We start from the raw sequence: 20,891 nt of genomic DNA on the forward strand, positions 1-20,891 counted from the left end.
TTAAAACAAACATTACATTGTGTTCTTTAAATTAAGGACAAAAAATATTTTCTTTCTATAATACTTTAGATATAAAGTTCTATGGGAAATGAACACTAACTTTTGTAGCTGATACTTGGCTGGTCAGCTAATTAAAGACAGTTAAAGCCCAGTTAAGAAAAAAAAACGAAAGATAAAAATAGTTGCCATACTTTTTTTTAGAAGTGAGTAAAATACTTATGTAAACTCGAATTAGGTAATAATTTAGGTTTATTTCATTAAAAAATTTCATTTTAGTCCTATCAATAAGACTAGAACAAAAATTCTGCTAAGTAAAATGTTTTAGGCTTTTTAATATTATATTTTGACATACGGATTTATTCATACCACTTGATCTGTAGTAAGGACATGGTAATAAATGTATTATTAAAGATTTTTTATCAATGGCACTAAAAAAGGCATGGTTTGAGAACAACTGAAAACCGACCCCAAGGAAAATTTGTCCGCAAACAGACTTTAAGGCGGTGCTATAGGCAAATAGTGAACCATTTACATGATTCGGTACTGGTTTTTTTGGGAGTCATCTGATGCTAAAAGGACGACAATTGTGACTGCAGCACTTTTAGACTACAACCGGGTCGGGAAAAGCTGTAAGGCATGGGTATCGGAAGATGTTACTTTTGGAAAAGCACCGCGTGTCCATACTGTAGTTGGCTATTTCTATCAAATGTGAAAGGTGCAGTTAACAAGTGTTCAAAAATGTATTTTTTTTTTCTCATTAAACAAAGGGATACGAATAATTCTAAAATAATGTATCGAAATTAGTCGCCTCCAAAACATGAGATGGAACCAAAATACACTAAGAAAGTTCTCAAACATAGGAGGCGAAAAAGTAATAGTGTGGGGCTTCTCTCCAATACTTGGTGTGGTGATCTTTTAGAAAGACATTATTAAAAATAGGCGAATTCAAGTACTATAATATTTTAGAAATAGCATTTTGTTATATGCTAAGCATAATTTACCGGTCCTTAGCGCTTTCCAAATTAGAAAAGTTCTGAAAAACACTGTAAGAGTAGTAAAAAGGACTCTTTGATTGAGCAACTTATGACGGTTTTGGTTTGGCCCATCGCAAATTTAACAGAAAAAAAACTGGTGATCGGCCAGAAAACACAATGGCGATAAGGTGATCTTCACACTGCCCCGCATCACGCTGCATCTTGCGTGTCGACGCACCTACGCGCGTTCTTGCGGGAGTGCAGATCTGCATCATCGTGCGGGTTTTTCACGCACTCACGCGCGTAGGTGCGTTTTTTAAATTCACGCACAGCGGCTCTCATCGAGTTCCATTTTCAAATATACACGTCACGCCCATTCAAAATCACGCGCGTCACTGCGGGATCAGTGTGCCATACCTTGCATCTCGCCCCGTACCTACGCGCGGGGGTGCGTGTTTCTCCGCATGTATGTGCGTGATCCGCATGAACGCGCGTGGATGCATTTTCAGTGTGTTGGACTATGCGTGTTTTCCATACAAACGGAGATATTTCCATACAACGGAAAAAAACGCATCCACGCACTACGCTGCATCATGCGGGGCAGTGTGATAATCGCCTTAGTCATACATGAAACATTGATCAATTTTACACAGATTTTTATGAAGCATGGAAGAAAATTCCCGTAGCGACTTAAAACAAAACTGACCGCTTGCACGCTTGGGGATGTCGTGCTGTCATTGAGGTAAAAGGAAATAAACCAAATATTAGTACTCATTAGTATGCTTAGTTACAGTGTAGGGAATGTTGTTATAGAAAAGTACCATCAATAATATTAATAATTTGCATTTCTTCCTCTGAGCAAATGGAGTGTCTTTAATTATATGACCAGGCCACGTTATGGTTCATACCGCTCGAGATTCGGATAAAGCGAAAAAAAACTTGTCGCGAAGGATCACTGAAGATAGTCTTTAGTTTTAATATTTCACAATGCCCTCTTAAATATTTTAAAATAGAAAATAAAGTTCCAGTAGCAATCAGAAAAAAGAAATACAGATGAAATGCGGTAGCAATTTAAGATTCCAACAGTGTCTTTAATTATGTGTCCATGACTGTATGTATGTACATATAAGTAATGCATATTTGCCTATTTTGCGGGTCAAATCAGATATGTAATTTTTGTGTCATCGTTTAGTCTTTTAATCTAACCTATGACAATACTTAGGTGTATAAAACAATGTCCAGATAGGTTAATTACACCATTTATTACTCAAAAAGCTTTACAGTTTTTTCATACAAAAAAGGGCCGTACCTACATATTTATTTTGCCATCAACATCTAGAACACAATTATAATGAGCTGGCACTCAATTTTAATTAAAGCATACTTATTTTAAATACCTAGCAGTCAGTAGGTAGTCGTAAAACGGGTCACAATGCACCCCCAGTTTATGCATTTTGTCCGAGAGAGGAGTAATTTAGGTCGAGTAAATACCACTGTCGCCAATCTTTGTCTACGCGTATAAACTATGAATACCGTGTTTAATGGTCTTTTGAATATAATATAAGTTTGGCATTTTCTTATGTTACTAAAAAGATGAGTGACGACATTACATTTTCTTCCCGTACGTTGTATTGTATGTTACGCCAACAGCCTAAATATTTTCGTATGAAGTCGAGCGAGGAGATGTTGACTTCATTAATTGTATTTATAGGTATATGAGTTTATTATTTCATACAATTTGAAAATATTTAAACCTCGTGATTAATTATGTTAAACGTTAACCTTTTGTCTCAACCAGGAATTAAATGCACGACCTCATACAAAACTTCAACGCTTCCTTAAAACACGAATACCTCTTCCACGATAAGGCCGGCAGCACACATCCGGTTTCCGGATACGGTTTCCTGATCAGGAATTAAGATTCGGGATTCCGTGTCACTAGCGCACACATTCGGTTTTTTTCATTCTGAATTTACATGGCCAGTACGTAAAGAGGAACCATATTGAAGGCACGACATCATGGACTATGGCGAATTGATTGCTGTTGCACTTTTACTGGCGCTAAACAAGAAAAAGAGGAAACGACGTTACTGGGTACACCCGTCGAATGCTCAAAGATTATCCGAAAGTGAATTCTATGTTAAAACAGCTAAATTACGAGCATACCCAGAAGAATTATTTATTAAGTATTATAGAAAGTCCATTAAATCCTTTGATGAACTTCATAAATATCTTTACTAATAATAATGGATTGTAGGTATTATCTGAATAAAAATTGATTATTATTATTATAAAGGCATAGATATGAGAGAAATTAAAAAAACTCATTATTTTTGGGTGTTTATTTATGTAAATATGTGTACGCTTGTTAATTGTTCAATAAACAGGATTTTTTTTTAAATATTTAATACAAAAATAAAAAACATATATAAAAAGCCAGACACAGGCAGGCTCTAAATGCTCTGATACACGTCCATTCGGAACAGGGCTACCTTGATTCAGAATGAAAATTTCCGTATGTGTGCGGCGGTCAAACCAAATTGTTCGCGAGCGCTGCGTTCGGAATGACGTCATCAGGTTTTATTCCGTTCTGAGTACCCGAACGCACGGAGAAAATTTTAAACCGAGTGTCAGGTTTTTTTCCGTCCGGAAAAAGTAAGAACGTGTGCGCTCTTGTGAACATTTTGTATGAAAAAAGAGCATTCCGGTTTCCGAATCTGAATTCCTGATCAGAAAACCGGATCAGGAAACCGGATGTGTGCTGCCGGCCTAATGCGCAACTCAGAATTCGAATTCAGAACACTTCCAAGTACCAAAGACAAGTCAGTACAAATGAGGTTTTAGTCCTAAGATCCTAGTCGATATGTATTATAGACAGATGTTTATCTGTATCCTAGCTCAGTGCCTCAAAGGGTGTCTGTCTAGACGTATAATGTCTGAACGTTGGTAGGAAGCATCGAGGCATCAGATTTAGTCAGAATTCGACGGGATTATTAACAGATTGTTGTGCTAAGCGCAGATATTCCTGCTTTAGGTGGATCTGTACTATCTATGTTGTATTAGGTATATGAAGTCAATTGGTGAATAGGATTTGAAACAATGAATTGCTCACTTGAATTAACTATAGATGTATTTGTATATTTCAAATGCCATTAATAGGGTTTTTTTATAACACTTATAATAGAGTTTTTAGAATTTCAAGATGTAAGTTACAAATGATACGAAACTGAATAGAATGTGAAAGGACATTCTAACTCTCATAGAAAATGTTAAAGATCTTTCACTTCAACTTCTAACTTATTTTTAGAACTAACTGCTTAATGTAATCCTTATACTCCTAATGGGAAATCCATTTCCCTGAACTATTTTCACCTTTCAATACCTCCTTTAGTAAGACGACATTAAGCTAGATTTACTTCTAGACATCATATTTATCCAGAACACTTATAAATGTGCCACATTGGTACTCAGTGTATGGTTAGACTGGAAGCCGACCCCAACATAGTTGGGAAAAGGCTCGGAAGACATCTATCTATACTAATATTATAAAGCTGAAGAGTTCGTTTGTTTGTTTGTTTGAACGCGCTAATCTCAGGAACTACTGGTCCGATTTGAACTATTCTTTCGGTGTTAGATAGCCCATTTATCGAGGAAGGCTTTTTATCAGGGTTCGTGCAGAGGTTCCCACGGGATGCGGGTGAAACCGCTGGCAGAAGCTAGTATCTAAATATATAAAACTCAAAGGTGACTGACTGACTGACTGACATAGTGATCTATCAACGCACAGCTGAAACCACTGGACGGATCGGGCTGAAATTTGGCATGCAGGTAGATGTTATGACGTAGGCATCCGCTAAGAAAGGATTTTGATCAATTCTACCCCCAAGGGGATAAAATAGGGGATGAAAGTTTGTATGAAACTTTCTCAATTTTAAACCGATCGGACTGAGACTTTGCATGCATAAAGCTACTATGGCGTAGGCAATCCTTAAGAAAGGATTTTGATAAATTCCATCCCTAAGGGGATAAAATAGGGGATGAAAGTTTGTATACACCTTCTTAGATTTTATGAATATTATTTTATGATGACGTTCGCTTAAATACGATTTTGATTAATTCAACCCCCATTCAACCCCCACGGGTGATAAAATAAGGGATGATGAAGGATGTAAAATGTTTAAACCTATCAGTTTGAACCTATCAGTACGTAATGGAACGAACAAAATAATGTTTAGTTCTAAATGGCCCTAATTTTTTACACACGCTAAACAAAAGTAAAGCCGCAAAAACCATACCTAATTAATAATTATACTTCTTAACGCGAGCGAAGCCGCGGGCAGAAGCTAGTGTAGTAATATGGCGTGAACGTAGGTACCTTTTCACAGTTTAAGAACTTCGTATTGTCACCGATCCGTAAAACGGTGGCATTCAACAACTTACAGTAGGAACTTGCATGTAAGAACGCGATTCAAAGATGAGTTTTCGACTTGACTTTTACAAGTCTCTTAATAATGCCGAGAATCGCAGTAAGTTCCCGGATTGTTAGTTTGCAGAGATGCTCCATAAATATTCTCGTCTGTAGGTTTTGGGTTCCAACTTAAACCTGGAATAATTCTTAGGGAACTTAATTTAGAGAAAGTACCTACATATATGTCAATTAAAGTTAAGTTAGTATGTTCAGTTTTCAATGTGCATTATTCTTCGAATGCACTACTCACTCATCGTGGATAAATTTGTAGAATTAAAGAACGCAGCTTCTTTTTTCGAAGTTCCAAAATAGAGGATCGTTGCATCTCCAACAGCATTGAGCGGTAACAAATTAAATTAGCAATCGCACAGCCATTGATTGTCCGTAACGATCAATCAAGTCGTGATTAATCTAATTGCAATGCTCCACTTCTTTTGTTCAGTAAGGGGATTGTTTTACTTCTCCGCAGACAAGAGGACTCGGCTCGTTTGTGCGCCGTGAAATGAAATAAATTACCTGACTTTGTTAATGAAATAGTGTCTGTCGAAGATTATCCCCCTTACTTATAAAATCTCTAATCATCTTCTAAGCAACATTTTAACTAATCACTACTTAAAGTATTAAGTAGTGATTAAAAGTTAGTTAAGACATGCTTAAGCAACGTTTATAAGTAAGTATTTTCTTAAACAGCCCTTAAGTATTACTTATGTTTAATGCACGTTTATAAGTAAGGCTGTATTATGTGGTTTGAATGTTAACATGTGTAGTGACTAAGAGATTTGTCGAGCTACATTTGATGGTGAAGGAATTAGGACTATGCTTTCAGGCGTCCAAATTTAAGCATTTTTTCGTTAGGATCAATCAACTTTGCTAAAAAAATATTTTTACTCGGGCAATAATAATGGGGCTTGAGAGATGCGTAGTATACGACAATCGGATTTCGCCGACTGAAATGTTGGATAAGATGGATTCACGAATACCTTAAAGATATATGGCCTTACTACATAAACTTAAACACCGGTTTTACACTTGTCTAAAAAAATTTTGGCTGCAAAATGAACCATATGTCAACGTCATAATCTGACATTTTTTTTTGGACAAGTCTTAAATTGACGTTTAAAAGTTTTTGTGGTAAGACGGATACCGTCTTACCACAAAACCACAAAATTTTATTAGACAAGTGTAAAACAGGGTTTAAAGTTTTTGTAGTAAGACCCTTAATGTCGGCCGGATGGTTAACCAACAGTTTAATCTGCAGTTTGCGAGGTTTCTAAGGATAATTTAATGTCCAACAAGTGTCTTTACTTTTTCATACTAGCTCACACTTTAATACTTGTTCTTTTCCTTGTTGCAGAGTAACTATACGAAATTTCTCAAGAACCTGCACACGGAGCAGATCGCGAAGCTCCACGCTAAGAACCAGCATGAGTGCGATCTGCTGGAAGACTTGCGGACCTACACCATCAAGCGGTCAGCCATCGAGAAGTCTTACTCCGAGGTACGTATTGAAGTTGTATGGGGTTGTAGCGTGAGCTGTGAGCAGGTAAGTAGGTGCAGGTAAGAAGAGTAAGGGTGCTTACATAAAGAAACAGGTTTCCGGTACAGACCAATCTGTACAGATCAGTACCTATCAGTACAGTGTTGACTCGTATAAAGAAACAGGTGAACCTGTCCTTAAATACAATTAAAATTAAACCCGTATGTCACGGTCCAGGTAGTCGGCACCGACAAGTTACAACCTGTTTCTTTATAAGTGAGAGAATAGGATTATATTGAAACATTATACCTGCGCTGATCGGTACCTACCCGTACAGATTTGTCTGTACCGGAAACCTGTTTCTTTATGTAAGCACCCTAATGGGCCGCTTAGGTATTCAGGTGGGTATAATGGTCTTAGGATGCAGGTCGCCTCCAACAGGTATCTGTGGAGATCTAAGGGGGAAGCCTATGTTCATCAGTGGACGTCTTATGGCTGAGATGTTGATGATGATCATAATGGTCTCTATCGATATCCAGTAGCGAGAGTCCAGTCATGTGCGGCACTGTTATGCAATCAAATATTTCTTCTGGACTACTCGCTAGAGCAAACAGCAGTAAAGCGTGAACATTTCTGATAATTAACGACTCACCAAAAAGAAAAAGATTTCTGAAAATACTTACCTAACCTAAAACAAAACTTTGTGAACTTTATGATGACTGATAATACTATATAGATAATTACAGAATTACAGACATGCGTACTGGCGTAATCACGCTTTACAACCTACCAATACCACTACTCAACCGTCCCACTTTCTATAGAGCAGATTATACCTATTTAGAATATCAGTGAGGATTAACATCCAGAATCATTCGATTGCCATCTTTCACTGCATTTCACAAAAAATATTTCAGTAAAACAATTCCAGATTTCACAAAATCCAAAGAGGTAGCCATTGACAATTTAATCCAATTTCTGGCGATAAAATAAAGCCGTCAGTGGCTAGCACAAAAGTTGACACTTTAAAAATGATATAAAAGAAATATTTCGTGGCTCAAGGGATTATTAGACATTTTGTTGCAGGCGAGGTCGGCTTACGTAGATATGTTTAAGTTGAATAATACCGGTGTAAAATATTGTTTTTAGTAATCACTTAAAGGTCAGAGGGCATCGCGTTGTGCCAACTGTTAAAATAATTATAAAAACCAAACCATCAGTTGCACAAAGCCCCATTAAAGTTAAAGCTTCTTTAAATCTATTGCTGACTCTTTCTTTGTCAACAAGATAAAAAGTGTCAGAAATAGATTTAGTGAAGCTTTAATTTTAATGGAGCTTTGTGAAACTGACGGATAATCGCTTATCTATCCAGCTATGCAATGAAAACACAGTTGCGTTGCAAAGGTCATTACAATTACACAAACATAATTACATACATACATAGACTACGTCATGTCATCTACCATACTCGTAAGAGTGACGTTAATAGAACAATAGGTTCACATAGAGACACTTTGACAGTTGGATCATATTACACTACATATACTATAGCTTGATTCTTTCTCCTAGCCTGCTAATTAGGGCCGGCTTCAAGACTTAATTGATGTGTTTTAAGAAGAAAAAAATATGTTAGAGCCTTTATTTAAATGACAATAGATTTTACCAAATGACCGGTTAGTTTCAAAAAGCGCTTTTTTTGTTCTAACCTAGAACATAAGGTACCTACTTTTGATGGAATCTGTTCAATATATTCGCGGACTCGCGGTTTTTGCTCTGCATCTGCGTCTAAAACAGAGTTGTCACACTGACGGATTTTCCGCTTCGCTTTCCCGCTCGCAGCAAAACTGGCAAAACCTGTCGCTCGGTTTTAATCATTATTTTTGATTTTTGTATATTCGACAATTATTTGTTATGTAAATTGTGTGATAAGTTTTCGCTCTGAAAAACCGAGCTGTAAATTCGCTAGTGTGTAACTTCACGTGTATCTGCCATATGACATTTAATCATATTCATTTATTTGCATTCCAAGGCATATTGTTTCGAGGCATCAGCAACGTTGTTATTACGGTAGACTTATTGTATTTAATTTAATTTTGAACCAGTAATTGGACCGATATTTTCCCAATGGATTTCAATTAAAACTCATTCGTATTTTGTTCAACGAAGTTTAAAAATAAGTTTTTAATGTTGATTTCGGGACGGTAACATGTTTAATACAATTTCATACTTTGACTGTGAGTTAATTATAAATGCTTTAATGAACATATTTTGAACGGAACATATATATGTAGTGTTTATGAAGAATTATAGGTATAAATGCTAAAGAGAGGTTGTTTCTTAACGTTGTTTATACACTAAAATTGCAAACCGATTCTTTCGCATGGAAGTAATAAGGCCCCGGAGTTGTACATAGGCCTAAAAAGGTCAACACACTCGAAGGTGGGTAGGGTAGCATAGCGTAAGGAAAAAGGAAGGGCAAAAACATTGACTAAATGTCCAAAAGGCGAATTAGAATAACAAGGAAGATGAGATTATTCCAGGTTTGTGGAAGGATAATCATAGGATTGAGTTCGTTGAAATTAATGTATTGAATAGCAGGTCTTTTGTATTTTGAACTTTAATTAAGCTACATTTGACGATGTAAGCGTAGTAAAGACTTAACAATTTTTGCACAGTGTGCTTTTTTTCGATAGACCCAAATAAAAATCTCTATGCCAATAAGTTATACACCAAAAAACACAATTCTTTTCTACCTTAAATTCTCCTATTTGTATTTAAATGTGACAAAAACACTTTGAGACAAGTCCATCTAGATTTTGTGCCTCGAGACGTGACTCGAATAGCCCTCAGGACCCGTAAAGAGTTGACATTTATATCGATTTATGATGAAAAATTACCTGTTTTCCATATCGATTTGTGCTTGAGAAACTGAACCGAGTTCTCATTTTTTTTTGTACTAGAAGTGTAAGTATCCATATAAGTTGTCGTATTTTTGCGTATATTTTGTTTTAAAATATATTACGAATCTTATTTTACAAAAAGAAAAGTTTTATTTACCTTAACCGACATAGATCTATGTTTTATCTCAAAAAAGCGCGTGAGCTTTACTTGTATGTATTAGTCTACATATAGGTACAAGTCTTTATAGTCAAAAGACTTTCCCAGAAATTGTGTGACGTAGTAAGAAACATTCAAGTTTTAATTTGCAAAGCTTAAAAGCTGAACACTAAAAATAACTCTTTAATACTTAGATATCTGATTGTACCATTGACTGAACTGCAATAAAAACTGTATTTCTCTCAGCTTTTTGAGCGGCATAATGCTGTTTTATTTTCCATTCCGTCGCATCGCAGTTGTCAAATACTTTATCGATTTTGTTCCGACAAATGCAATTTATTGTGACCACTGTGTACCTGGAACGTTTTTACTGAAAATACAATATTTTTTGCTTCAGTTTTTTGCCTTTGTTTTTCTTCAAATGGATTTAACTTTAGAGTTAATTATCTTGATTAATAAACGTGAAGTAATTAAAATAGGTTTTATGGTCTCATAAAAAGTAATCTCGTTATTCAAATGAGCCAATACTTAATATATATTTTTTTCAGAGAAACGTTAATAATAACAAAATATTCTAGGATATATTTTTAATTACTTTGAAGAAGTTCCCATTACTTTATCCCGTTTCGCTAGTGTTTACCTTTACCGTGGTATTTTCAAAGGACTTTTATGAGTAAACTGAGTACACAGTAATAAAATAAATAATTGCAGTTATGGAGCAATACAAATACAAAAATCAAAAGAGAAATACAAAATCAAATAGTGAAGCTACAAAGTCCTTTGATTTAACTCGGAAAGCAAAAGCTTTGAGAACTGTAATATTTACAGTACTTATCGTTCCTACTGTGGATACAAAAAATATACTCGTAAATGCTTATTTTTGTAAAAAGGCAATATTTGTTATTTAACTACCGATAGCAGGTAAATGTTATGATAGATTGAAAATGGATATAGGCTACTTTTTACCTGGTTACGGCAAGTGATTTTCGCGGAACGTGAGTGAAATCGCCAATTACTTTATTAAAAACCTAGAGCTAGTGCATGCTTTCAGGATTACAGCGATATGCATTCATATAATTTACACCGCCAAAGAATAACATTAACGTTTTAAAACGTGTGTGAAGTTTGGTTTCAAAAGTAATTTAACAACGTGTTTTTGCTTTTCATAATACGTGCTGGAATATATTGATGCGGTCCACGAAAGTAATTGCATTACACGTGGCTGGTGAGGCTGTGTGCGTGGGTTTGCGTGTGTGGGTGTCTGTAAGAGCCCTCGGGGTATTATGCAAAGAGGCTATATATATAACACGATATAATGATAAATGCTAGATGTAAATGCACTTTATATTAATTTAATTGTAGTTGGAAGACTTACAGAGCTATTTTTACAAAAAAGCTAACACAGTTTGACACGTGATTAAATATAGGAATACTTTGAAAGGTACACATATTTTTATTGGTGCATTGACTTATAATTAGCGATGTAAATTAAGTACATTTGTGAGGTACGTACTTATGTATTTTTTTGTTCACCAACATAGGTAATTATGATTTTTGGTATAAATTACAATTCTTAAATACATATTCCCTATGCAGTGAAAGAATTACCTACAATAATATTCATACCTAGGTGTTAACTCCACATAATACTAAATACTATCATATCATCAATATCCTATAAAGTTAGGTAGTAGCCTGAATTTAGAAGTCTATTTTGGAACCTAATACCTCAGTGAACGTGACTAGCTTATTTAGGATGAGTTTCGGCCGAGCCTCTATGAATTGACATTTAATTGAGATGGAATCAAAAATGTATTGTAAAATTTTTTAAAACAGAATTTAATTTTGGAATATCGTTTGACTGTTGTTTTTGCTTTATTCTGCATTTGACTTTTGCGACTGTAGATGCTGTTTTGTTTTGTTTTCGTTGATTTCAGGATAGGTTTGGGCTTTAATTTTGGACTCGCCACCACGAAGGGCGTACCTTTATTAGTATCGAGTATAAAAGGTACAATGTCTATAAAAAAGGCAAAAATCACGACTATCATATGGGAGTCTCTTTAAAATATTGTTACTAGTAATTTTTGTTAGACCATTTACGTAAACGATTTATTAGATAGTCGATTAACATCGTTAAAAGACTAGGTTTAAAGTAGAATCTTAATAATAAAAATTACGCCAGAACGCTAACCCATTGGCTAGAAACATTCGCCTAAAAATGCCAACGCTTCATGAAACAAGGCTCGTCCAACTATTACAAATCCAACACAAGGATTATGAAAAACAAAATATGAAAAACAAAATATGTTCGAACAATGTTCACAGACTACATCCCACTGTTGTAAAACTCTGTCGGCATGGTCTACCATCAACTATCCGCAATTATTAAGCTCCTTCATCATAAGATTAAATATTGCTCCCGTCGCATACCACCCTACAACGCAAATTAAACCTTATACTCCTCAAGTTAAGGGTGCGTTTTCAATAGCAAGTGCGGTAATATGTGAACATGTTCTAAATTGCGTTGTGAAAGTCGCGGTTCAAACAGTGTGATTACTTAAAGGATCTACGGCGCGTCATAATAGTATTTAATTAATGGCATTTGTTGCGTCTTATGTAGATTCATAATAACATGGTTTGAGACTTGCATAAGTTTATAATAATTCTTACGCAAGATTGACGCTTTGTTTTCAAGGAGAAATGAGAACTGAATTCAATATGTAGTGAAAATGTGATCCTCATTAAATTCAGTTTTTCATGGCATACATATGTTTGAAAATCTTATTTGTCTGTTGTTGGAAACGCCTGGTAAAATGCACTTTTTGTAATTTTGTAACTGACCAATGTTTCCATGTGCGAGGATTTTAGTAACAGCTAGTATTATATCGGGTGTGTCGTTCACAATCACATTAAATCATATCGCATATACTTTATGATATTCTATGGCGAATTGTAAAAAAAATAACCTAATCCATTCAGTGGTTTGACCACAGGAGTCATTTTTCGTTTTTATAATTTACAACATCATGTGTAAAGCAGAGATAAAGTTAGGAGTATCGTATGTTTTGATCAGTTGACAGCTGTCAGTTTTCAAGGGAGAATTTCAGTTGTTTGTAATGACTGACTTTTATATGGTGTTCTAATTTTTGCACATTTTTATTCCATTTACTTTGTTTGAAAAAATCATTTTTTTATTTTTACGTATTTTTCTTGTATCTTTGTGTTAATCGACATATATTAACCAGTATATTAACGCATTTAATTTAATGTGATTATGAACGACACACCCGATATATAGCACTTTTATGTCACCCCACACAATACTTACTCAGCATCAAAGGAAGATGAGCTAAGTCGGCTCTCCTCAAGGATTCTTCTCTGACGCTTTTTAATCGCATTTAATCTGTCTATGGGAACAGTATCCAATGTAGTCCTTGCCAATCCAATCAGAGACAAACTGGCTTCACTGTGAAGCCCGTCTGGTCTCCTCTTGTCGTACTATCGAGGTAGTTGATGCTTTTTCTTATTATGTACGAAGATTAGTGCCCTGTATTGCAGTTGCCTGTATTCTAAAGAAAAATTTTACTAAAGAAATACGGTAGGATATTTATGAGAAAAAAAAATTAAAAGGTTTTTTGTTGTTCCATTAGTCTATTACTTGATGTTACATCTCTTAACTTTGAAGAAAGAAACTACCGTAAAAGCTGATAATTAATATTGGCGAGTAGTTTTTTGTTGGGTGCATTTTCTTAGCAGAGAAAAGGAGTAGTAAATACAATGACGTATAATGGAACTGCGGGCTCTTTTATAAAAATATACTTGAATTAAAAAAAAAAAAAACTATTTTAACGTCCAGACCACATCTAACAAACCTGGTCATTATACTAATGTTGTTAATGGAATTGAACCTAAAACCCTCTGTTGGACAGTGACCACTGCATCAACTAGTTCGTAAAAAGTCACTTATTTCACTGAACAAAAGAAATGCACTCAAATAAATGAACACAAAGCCTTTCTAAGAACTTTTACAATAATTAAATAATGAGACATCAAACAAGAGGCTAGTTTTTTTTTTAATAAAAACAAAAGACAGTTTGCCTTGTAACCTTTTTACTTTAGAAACTCTTTGTCAAATACTAAGCTTAGTAAAAACTCTTTAGCGTTCATTTCATAATGAGAAAATTAAAAAATAGAAGCGCCACAGTTATTTTATTTGCAACAAGGTAATGGAAAGGAAAATATAAGCATCATGTTAAAAAAGTACTTATTGTGAAAAACTTTCTTGGAACTGGCAAAGGTGACACGTTATTTTTTTTTTTATATAAAAAGTGCAAAGGTGAAACGTGGCTTTTGTGCGCCTTCGGACAGATAAGCCAGCTGTCTTTTATGTAGAAATTATATGAATTTTATATTCGCTCTTTACAATGTCTTTACAAATTATTAAATTAATTTTCGTACTCTTTCCTACACTTTATTTTAAAGAGAAACAATACTTACCTACTGATAATGTTTTGAATACTTGAAGTTTTCATAGTTTTTACTTGTAGTCATGGCTTAATTATTTTCCAACATCTAAGGCTGCCTGTCCACTGAAATTAAAATACTCTGCGTTAAAGAACTGACATTACCAAGTAGTTTGCTTTTATGAAATTGTTTTAAATTTTACACAATTGATTTTTAAATTGTTTTAGTATATTTTAAGTTGGACTTGACGAATCATCTATTGGTACTTGTTACTGGAATTTGAATATCTTTGGCAGTCGTTACGGTCAGTCAGAAGCCAGTAAGTCTGAAGACAACCAGTCTTACCTGGGGTATTGGGTTGCCCGGGTAACTGGGTTGAGCAGGTCAGATAAGCAGTTGCTCCTTGTAAAGCACTGGTGCTCAGCTGCGTCCGGTTGGACTGTAAGCCGACCTGCTACTTAGTCATGAGATTTTATTCGAAATTTTTATATTCAAATGAAGAACAAAGCATGAAGACCTACAATCAAGCAAAAAAGTTTTGGTAACAAACACTGGTACCTACCTTTTTCCTAACACGTTTTTGTATGAAAAAAACAAAATTTTCAAAGTCACGTTCTTACTTTTCACACTTTTTTAGGTACTTTTCCGTGTTACAAGTAGACTTTATAGTTACTTAATAAGTAAGATTTTTCCCTCAGAGTACAATAGAGGGGAAAAAAGTTTTCGAAATTATATGTCTTCGTGGACGTTTTATAATTTTCTATAGGTTTTTTAAATACGTGAATAAAAATTTATTGTAACCATGATTGTTAAGAAGTTATAAGCATTGAATTTAATGTGTTTTTAATTTTAAATATATGAAATAGTATGTACATATAACTGAAGATTTTATCGTAACTGATCTTCCAGCTGCGGTATTTTAGTCAACTCTCTTTTATAGTTTACTACATATCACACTATGATTGCTCAAACTGGGGTGCTAAAACAAAACACTAACAACAATTAGTACTACCTAGAAAGCTGGCGAATTGAACCGACACGCCAAAATTCATACAACAAAAAAGAACAAAAAAACCCGGCCACAATTCGCTGGAAACACAAAACCTCAGCATCAATTATGCGTATATACGCGTTCATGTATTTTGTACAAAAGAAACGTTAAAAGCGATGGTGTCGATGTACCAAAATTGGTAACCGAAGCCGGGCAGCGTTGCTATGCCGAGTGTCTGACCGTATGTACTAGGGTACAAGATGTGTATGTATGTATATCTTGTTGAGTTTTTGGGTTTGCTGTAAGGAAAAGGTAATAATTAGAAGCTTTGTAAATGGCTTGTTGATTATGAATAGTTAGTTTTATTCATGAAATAAAAAACAAGTATCTATGAACCCACTTCATTCCTTCCACAGCAGCCAAATCCGATTAGCCACCTTTAAAAAAAAATAAGCATTATACGTGGTAGCCTGTTTCTTCTTTAGAGGTAGACAAAGTACCCTACGCGCTCTACCAGGCTTCAAAATAGAATCAAATCCTTTTTATCTTAAATTTTAGATATAAAATTTTAAGCTACTTTAACCAAATTTCTTGCATACATAAGGTATGTACGAACCAAAGTTCTTGCATACCCTATGTACCTATGCAAGAATCACAGGAAAGATTAAATTCTACGTCAAAAATTCAATCAAATCCCCTCTATTTTAAATCTTTACTTAAAAATTTCAAATGTAAAATCTTAAGCTATTTTGACAAAAGTTCCTCCATACATAGGCGAGCACTTACATTACCACAGAAAAGAGGAACTCCTAACATTTTACAAATCCAGTTTCCTTCAAGAATTTCAAAGGTGAAAGGTTTGAAATTTGCAATAAAATGATCGGGAACTCTTGAATTTACTTCAATAAACTTATTTACAAGTTGAACAGTGAAAATAGACCGGGATTGAAGATTTAGTTTTAAAACCTATTTTATGTTTTTCTCCGATAAAATGTGATGGCATCCAATCGGTTCTATCGCCGGTGAAAGGATGCAGAATTATCGGTTTTTACACTTATTTTTATGCGGTGTTTTTGTGTAGTGCCACCGAGGCTTGCCTACGTGCAGTTGAAAGCTCAGTCGGTCTTCAAGGGATGACAGAATTTTTTGTACTGACTGACAGCAACTGCACTAAAAATCGGTCAGATCTTAACATACTTGTATAAATACTTGGCCGTAAGTTCTTGTTTGATGCTAGATGTTTTTGACCTAAGCGTACGTTATTTTAGGGAAGTAGCTTCAATAATCTTATCATTAGGAACTAATTAGCTTAACAGTTTTCTGAAATACATACGATGATTTAAGTACGTACCTACAATTTTTATCGAATTTCCACTCTCAACTGTATGCTTGTTTTACTTGATTATAACGCCTACGAACCAAGCAATCGAAACGCCCACATTCACATCAAGTGAAAGTTTCAACCAGGTTCATTTCTACGGTATTTTAATATCTGGTGATTAATGACTAACATTTATTGTTTATTATGTACTTATAAGTACAAAAAAGTATAAAAAGTATAAAGGAACAGTAGTAACATGATATAATCTAATTCCTGATCAATAAATTAATAATTCCTATTTCCTAGCTTACTTATTTCACTAAATTATGTACCTAAGTAACTTCGAATACGGGAAATCAGCTACTTAATAATATTAGGTACTCAAGATTAGTATAGATACGCTTGAGTGTAATGCACTAAGTGCTCATTAATAGTAGTGGTCACGCTGACCTTGCAGGTACATAATTATAATTAGTTCGTCTATCTAATCTGGCTGTCACGCATCTCAACTGATCATCCTTGTTAATTGATATAAGATACCTATACCCAGCTATACAGTACACCTTAGCCATCTAAGGGTGCATCTACACGGTGCATGTAGCTGGAGCAAGTTAACATGCGCAAGTGACAAGAGCACGCGGGTGGGTATTCTGCTTTGGTACATGAGCGAGTAGCTGATACCGAACGTTTTTAAAATGCATGTGACCTGCGCATGTGCCTTAACATACGCAAGCTACTTGCACCGTGTAGACGCACCCTAATGTCATATCGGATAATCCATATTATTCTGTCCAGCGATGCGTTGTGAACTATAATGAAGGTTTGGATATTGGCACCTGGATATCAGATATTGATTTAGATCGAAGTAAGCTATAGAACATGGGGTTCTGGATTCTCAGTTACTTGTAAAATGAGTTAAGAGCATAAGAAAATCTAATTAAAAACCTCATAATTTTTAATTTGATTAAAAAGATGTCCGTTTCTCTTAAGCTTAACCTTTCAAAAGAGGCATGTAATGAAACAAAATAATATAAATCTCAGCATATCCACGTTATTTTCAACGCACAATATTCACCTTGTCCAATAAATATGAGCCCACGCATCGTTACATATTAACGTCAACAATTTTAGCGTCAGTCAAGTATATAAAGTTATTTTAGTCTACAATATATTATGTACGCGTCGCTGTCTAGACGATATGTGTATTATGTTTCTAATTTTACCTGTATTAACTAGAGTCTTGATTGACTTGATTGTTATATATAAGAGTGGGTAGCTACGTGGGTTTTAATTCGGTTATTTCTGATAAATACAGCTTGTTATGGTAATAAGTCTGCAGTTAAAATAGAGCTTTTTATTTATAAACAACCCTAATTTTTATAAGCATAGATGTTTTTTTCTGTCGCCCACGGTTGCACCCGCGTCCTGAGCGAACTGCTCTTTCACTGCTGTATCTTGGATACAATTAACACATAAAAGGTGAAGGAAAACATTTAGAAGAAGCCTGGACTTTTAAGTCTGAAGTCGCCAATCCAGGCAAGCGTGGTAATATACGCTCAAACCTCTATGGAAAGAGGCCTGATATCTTCAGATCAACAATAAAAGGCTGATGATTATGATACTATGTGAACAAAAAAAGATACACCCAGAAAATTGTTCCACAAACAAATTATTACCTAAAACAAACTACTAAAAACTACAATATAATTGTATTGAAACAGCAACAAAGTTGAAGCTAGAAAACACTGTCACTTCAAAATACAATTTGAGTTAAAATCGCAAGTTTATTCGTAGCAAATATAACACGAATGCATTTCCGTTTGAAAGGTACCGACATTACAAAGTATATTACGAAGGAAAGCTTAGCTGGAATTTCAGGGATTCGTTCAGAAACAGGCCGCGGACGAGACACTTCTATGCGATATTACGTTATTCTGTCTGTTATTATATTTTGTGACGAATAAAAGGAATGCTTCAATGTTAGGGGATTATATCTGTTTCTCATGTTGGGTTAAAGTAATAAAATGCAATGGAAGTATATTATTGGATTTTGATGAAACTGGCCCGTAGAATAGTTTTTATCACAAGTTACTTTTTATTTTGGTACGAGAAGTAGTTCCGTCGGGACGCGCTTGAGGTTGTGGGTGAAAAAAATGGTGCTTATAATGCAGTCGTAAGCCTTTTTAGTCCGTATTATCAAAGAAATCAGCTTGTTAAGTCGATGTAATTTATGTCTAATATTTTAAAGAATTATTAAAAGGTTTATTATTTAAAAGTTTATTCTAAACCTACATATACTGAAACCACTAGGCTAAACATTTTACAAACGTCTATTTCACTCTTACAATCATATTCTAAATTATAAGTACGTTCAAGTTTCTGATCTCGTATGTAAGTTAATACTTAATGATGCATCACATTGTTATATTCTGGTACAATAGACTTATTACTGACGGATCCTTTATACCGCGAGCGCTGCAATGTCAATACTTCTTGTTGACTACAAGAATTTTATATTATAGTTTCGGACATACTCTTAATATAGTAGAATGTTCTAGATTCTAGAAGTATTGTCTCTGTTTTATGTCAAAGGTTGGGAAAGTGATTTGTTCGATGTCTAATTGTTGAATCCTCTTCTGAATTTGAATAATAGAATTAGGCAGGTGACACTCCGACTATGGCACGGGCTAACGGTTTTTTTTTAAGAAAACTGAAACTTGCATGTGTAAAAACATTGTGCAACAAACTGCTTGGTGCGTGGTAGTTGTGTGTGGGCTGCCTAATTTATCAAATTTTTCAACCAACCTTATAAATGGTTGAACTATTTTAGCAACTTCTTTTTCTTCTCGACAGTTTTCCTTAATGCGCGTAGGTAGATGCTAGTTAAAATCTGATCGCTAAAGGTTTTGCTGTAAAAAATATTGGCATATTTACCGTGATTAAATCCTGCTAAGAGCGCACGTGCGTAAATCCTGTGGGCGTTTATTGAATCATTTGGGGGACGTTTATTCCGTGAAAATCATTGGCGCGGGCTCCATGAAGCTAATGCATTTACTGCACGGCGTAAATTCGCGGTAGCCACCTTCCCCATGAAATTCTCCATGGAAAAAGTGGAGAATATTGAATTAAAACTCCTTGCTTTAATGCTGGTGACGGTGGTAGTTGACAGCAACCTAATTTGCTTTGCGAAAGTTAGAAAATAAACGGGAAGAACTGTGTTACCTGTTACTGTTATTTCAGGGTTCTATGCTGACCTTTGGTTTAATTTGATTTTGTTTTTGTACGAGTCTTTTTGGTTGGTTTAGTTGATTGTATTAAACATGTGCCTTTTGTAGGCATACTTACAATTAATTAGCCTGCAAGCATTGCTGCTCTAAATAACTATTTAAACTTAACTGAACATACCTTTATTTTTGTTCGCACAAACATATACGACATGAGATATTAAAGACAACAAACAAAGCTCTTTGTGTTTCGACTAATTAATAAAATATCTACTTGGATTTACTTCACCTGAAAGCAAAACACAATTCTAATACTTCAATTAATGCATTTCTAACTCAGAATAGAAACGTGTATTCAGCGAACAACAGAATTTCCGACGAATCCTTTTTGAAATCCATTCCCGATACATTTTCAGTAATTCAAAATACGCAGTATTCATTCTAAATGTTAGGGTGCGTCTACACGGTGCATGTAGCTGGAGCAAGTTAACATGCGCAAGTGGCAAGAGCACCTGTGCAAGGGTGGGTATTTTGCTTTGGTACATGCGCGAGTCGCTGGACCCACACGTATTTTAAAAGCATGTAACCTGCGTATGTGCCTCAGCATGCGCAAACTACTTGCACCGTGTAGATGCGCCCTTAGTAGCTGTAGTTATTCGGTGGAATTTCAAGTGAAATGTTGGAGGTACAATGAAGCAGTGCTGAGCTCGTCATTATTACGACTGCTGAGCTGGTTACCTCGGAATTCCTGGCCTCCATGCTTCATGCACTAATTAATCGCGTTGCTATTTTAGGGAATAATTTTCGGTCTTTGAAATGTGCAGTATTTTGAGAGTGAATGTTGAAATGTTGCTTTAAAATATCAGTTTGCCTACATTTAGGGTATCTGTAAATGGCATTCTTTTGGTCGACCGA

General features: G+C 35.0%; 1 protein-coding gene across 4 annotated transcripts in view; it reads left to right on the forward strand.

The window, feature by feature from the left end:
• The window catches only part of Nwk (nervous wreck), a 114,484-nt gene that overhangs the window by 40,278 nt on the left and 53,315 nt on the right, over positions 1 to 20,891 (forward strand). For all 4 annotated transcript variants that reach the window (XM_049844797.2, XM_049844761.2, XM_049844842.2 and 1 more), the window contains exon 2: positions 6,797 to 6,940. In XM_049844797.2, coding sequence (XP_049700754.2) covers positions 6,797 to 6,940 — 144 coding nt within the window. The remainder of the gene's footprint in view (positions 1 to 6,796; positions 6,941 to 20,891) is intronic.

The sequence above is a fragment of the Helicoverpa armigera genome, chromosome 1 (assembly GCF_030705265.1).
Source record: "Helicoverpa armigera isolate CAAS_96S chromosome 1, ASM3070526v1, whole genome shotgun sequence".
NCBI classification, from domain to species: domain Eukaryota; kingdom Metazoa; phylum Arthropoda; class Insecta; order Lepidoptera; family Noctuidae; genus Helicoverpa; species Helicoverpa armigera.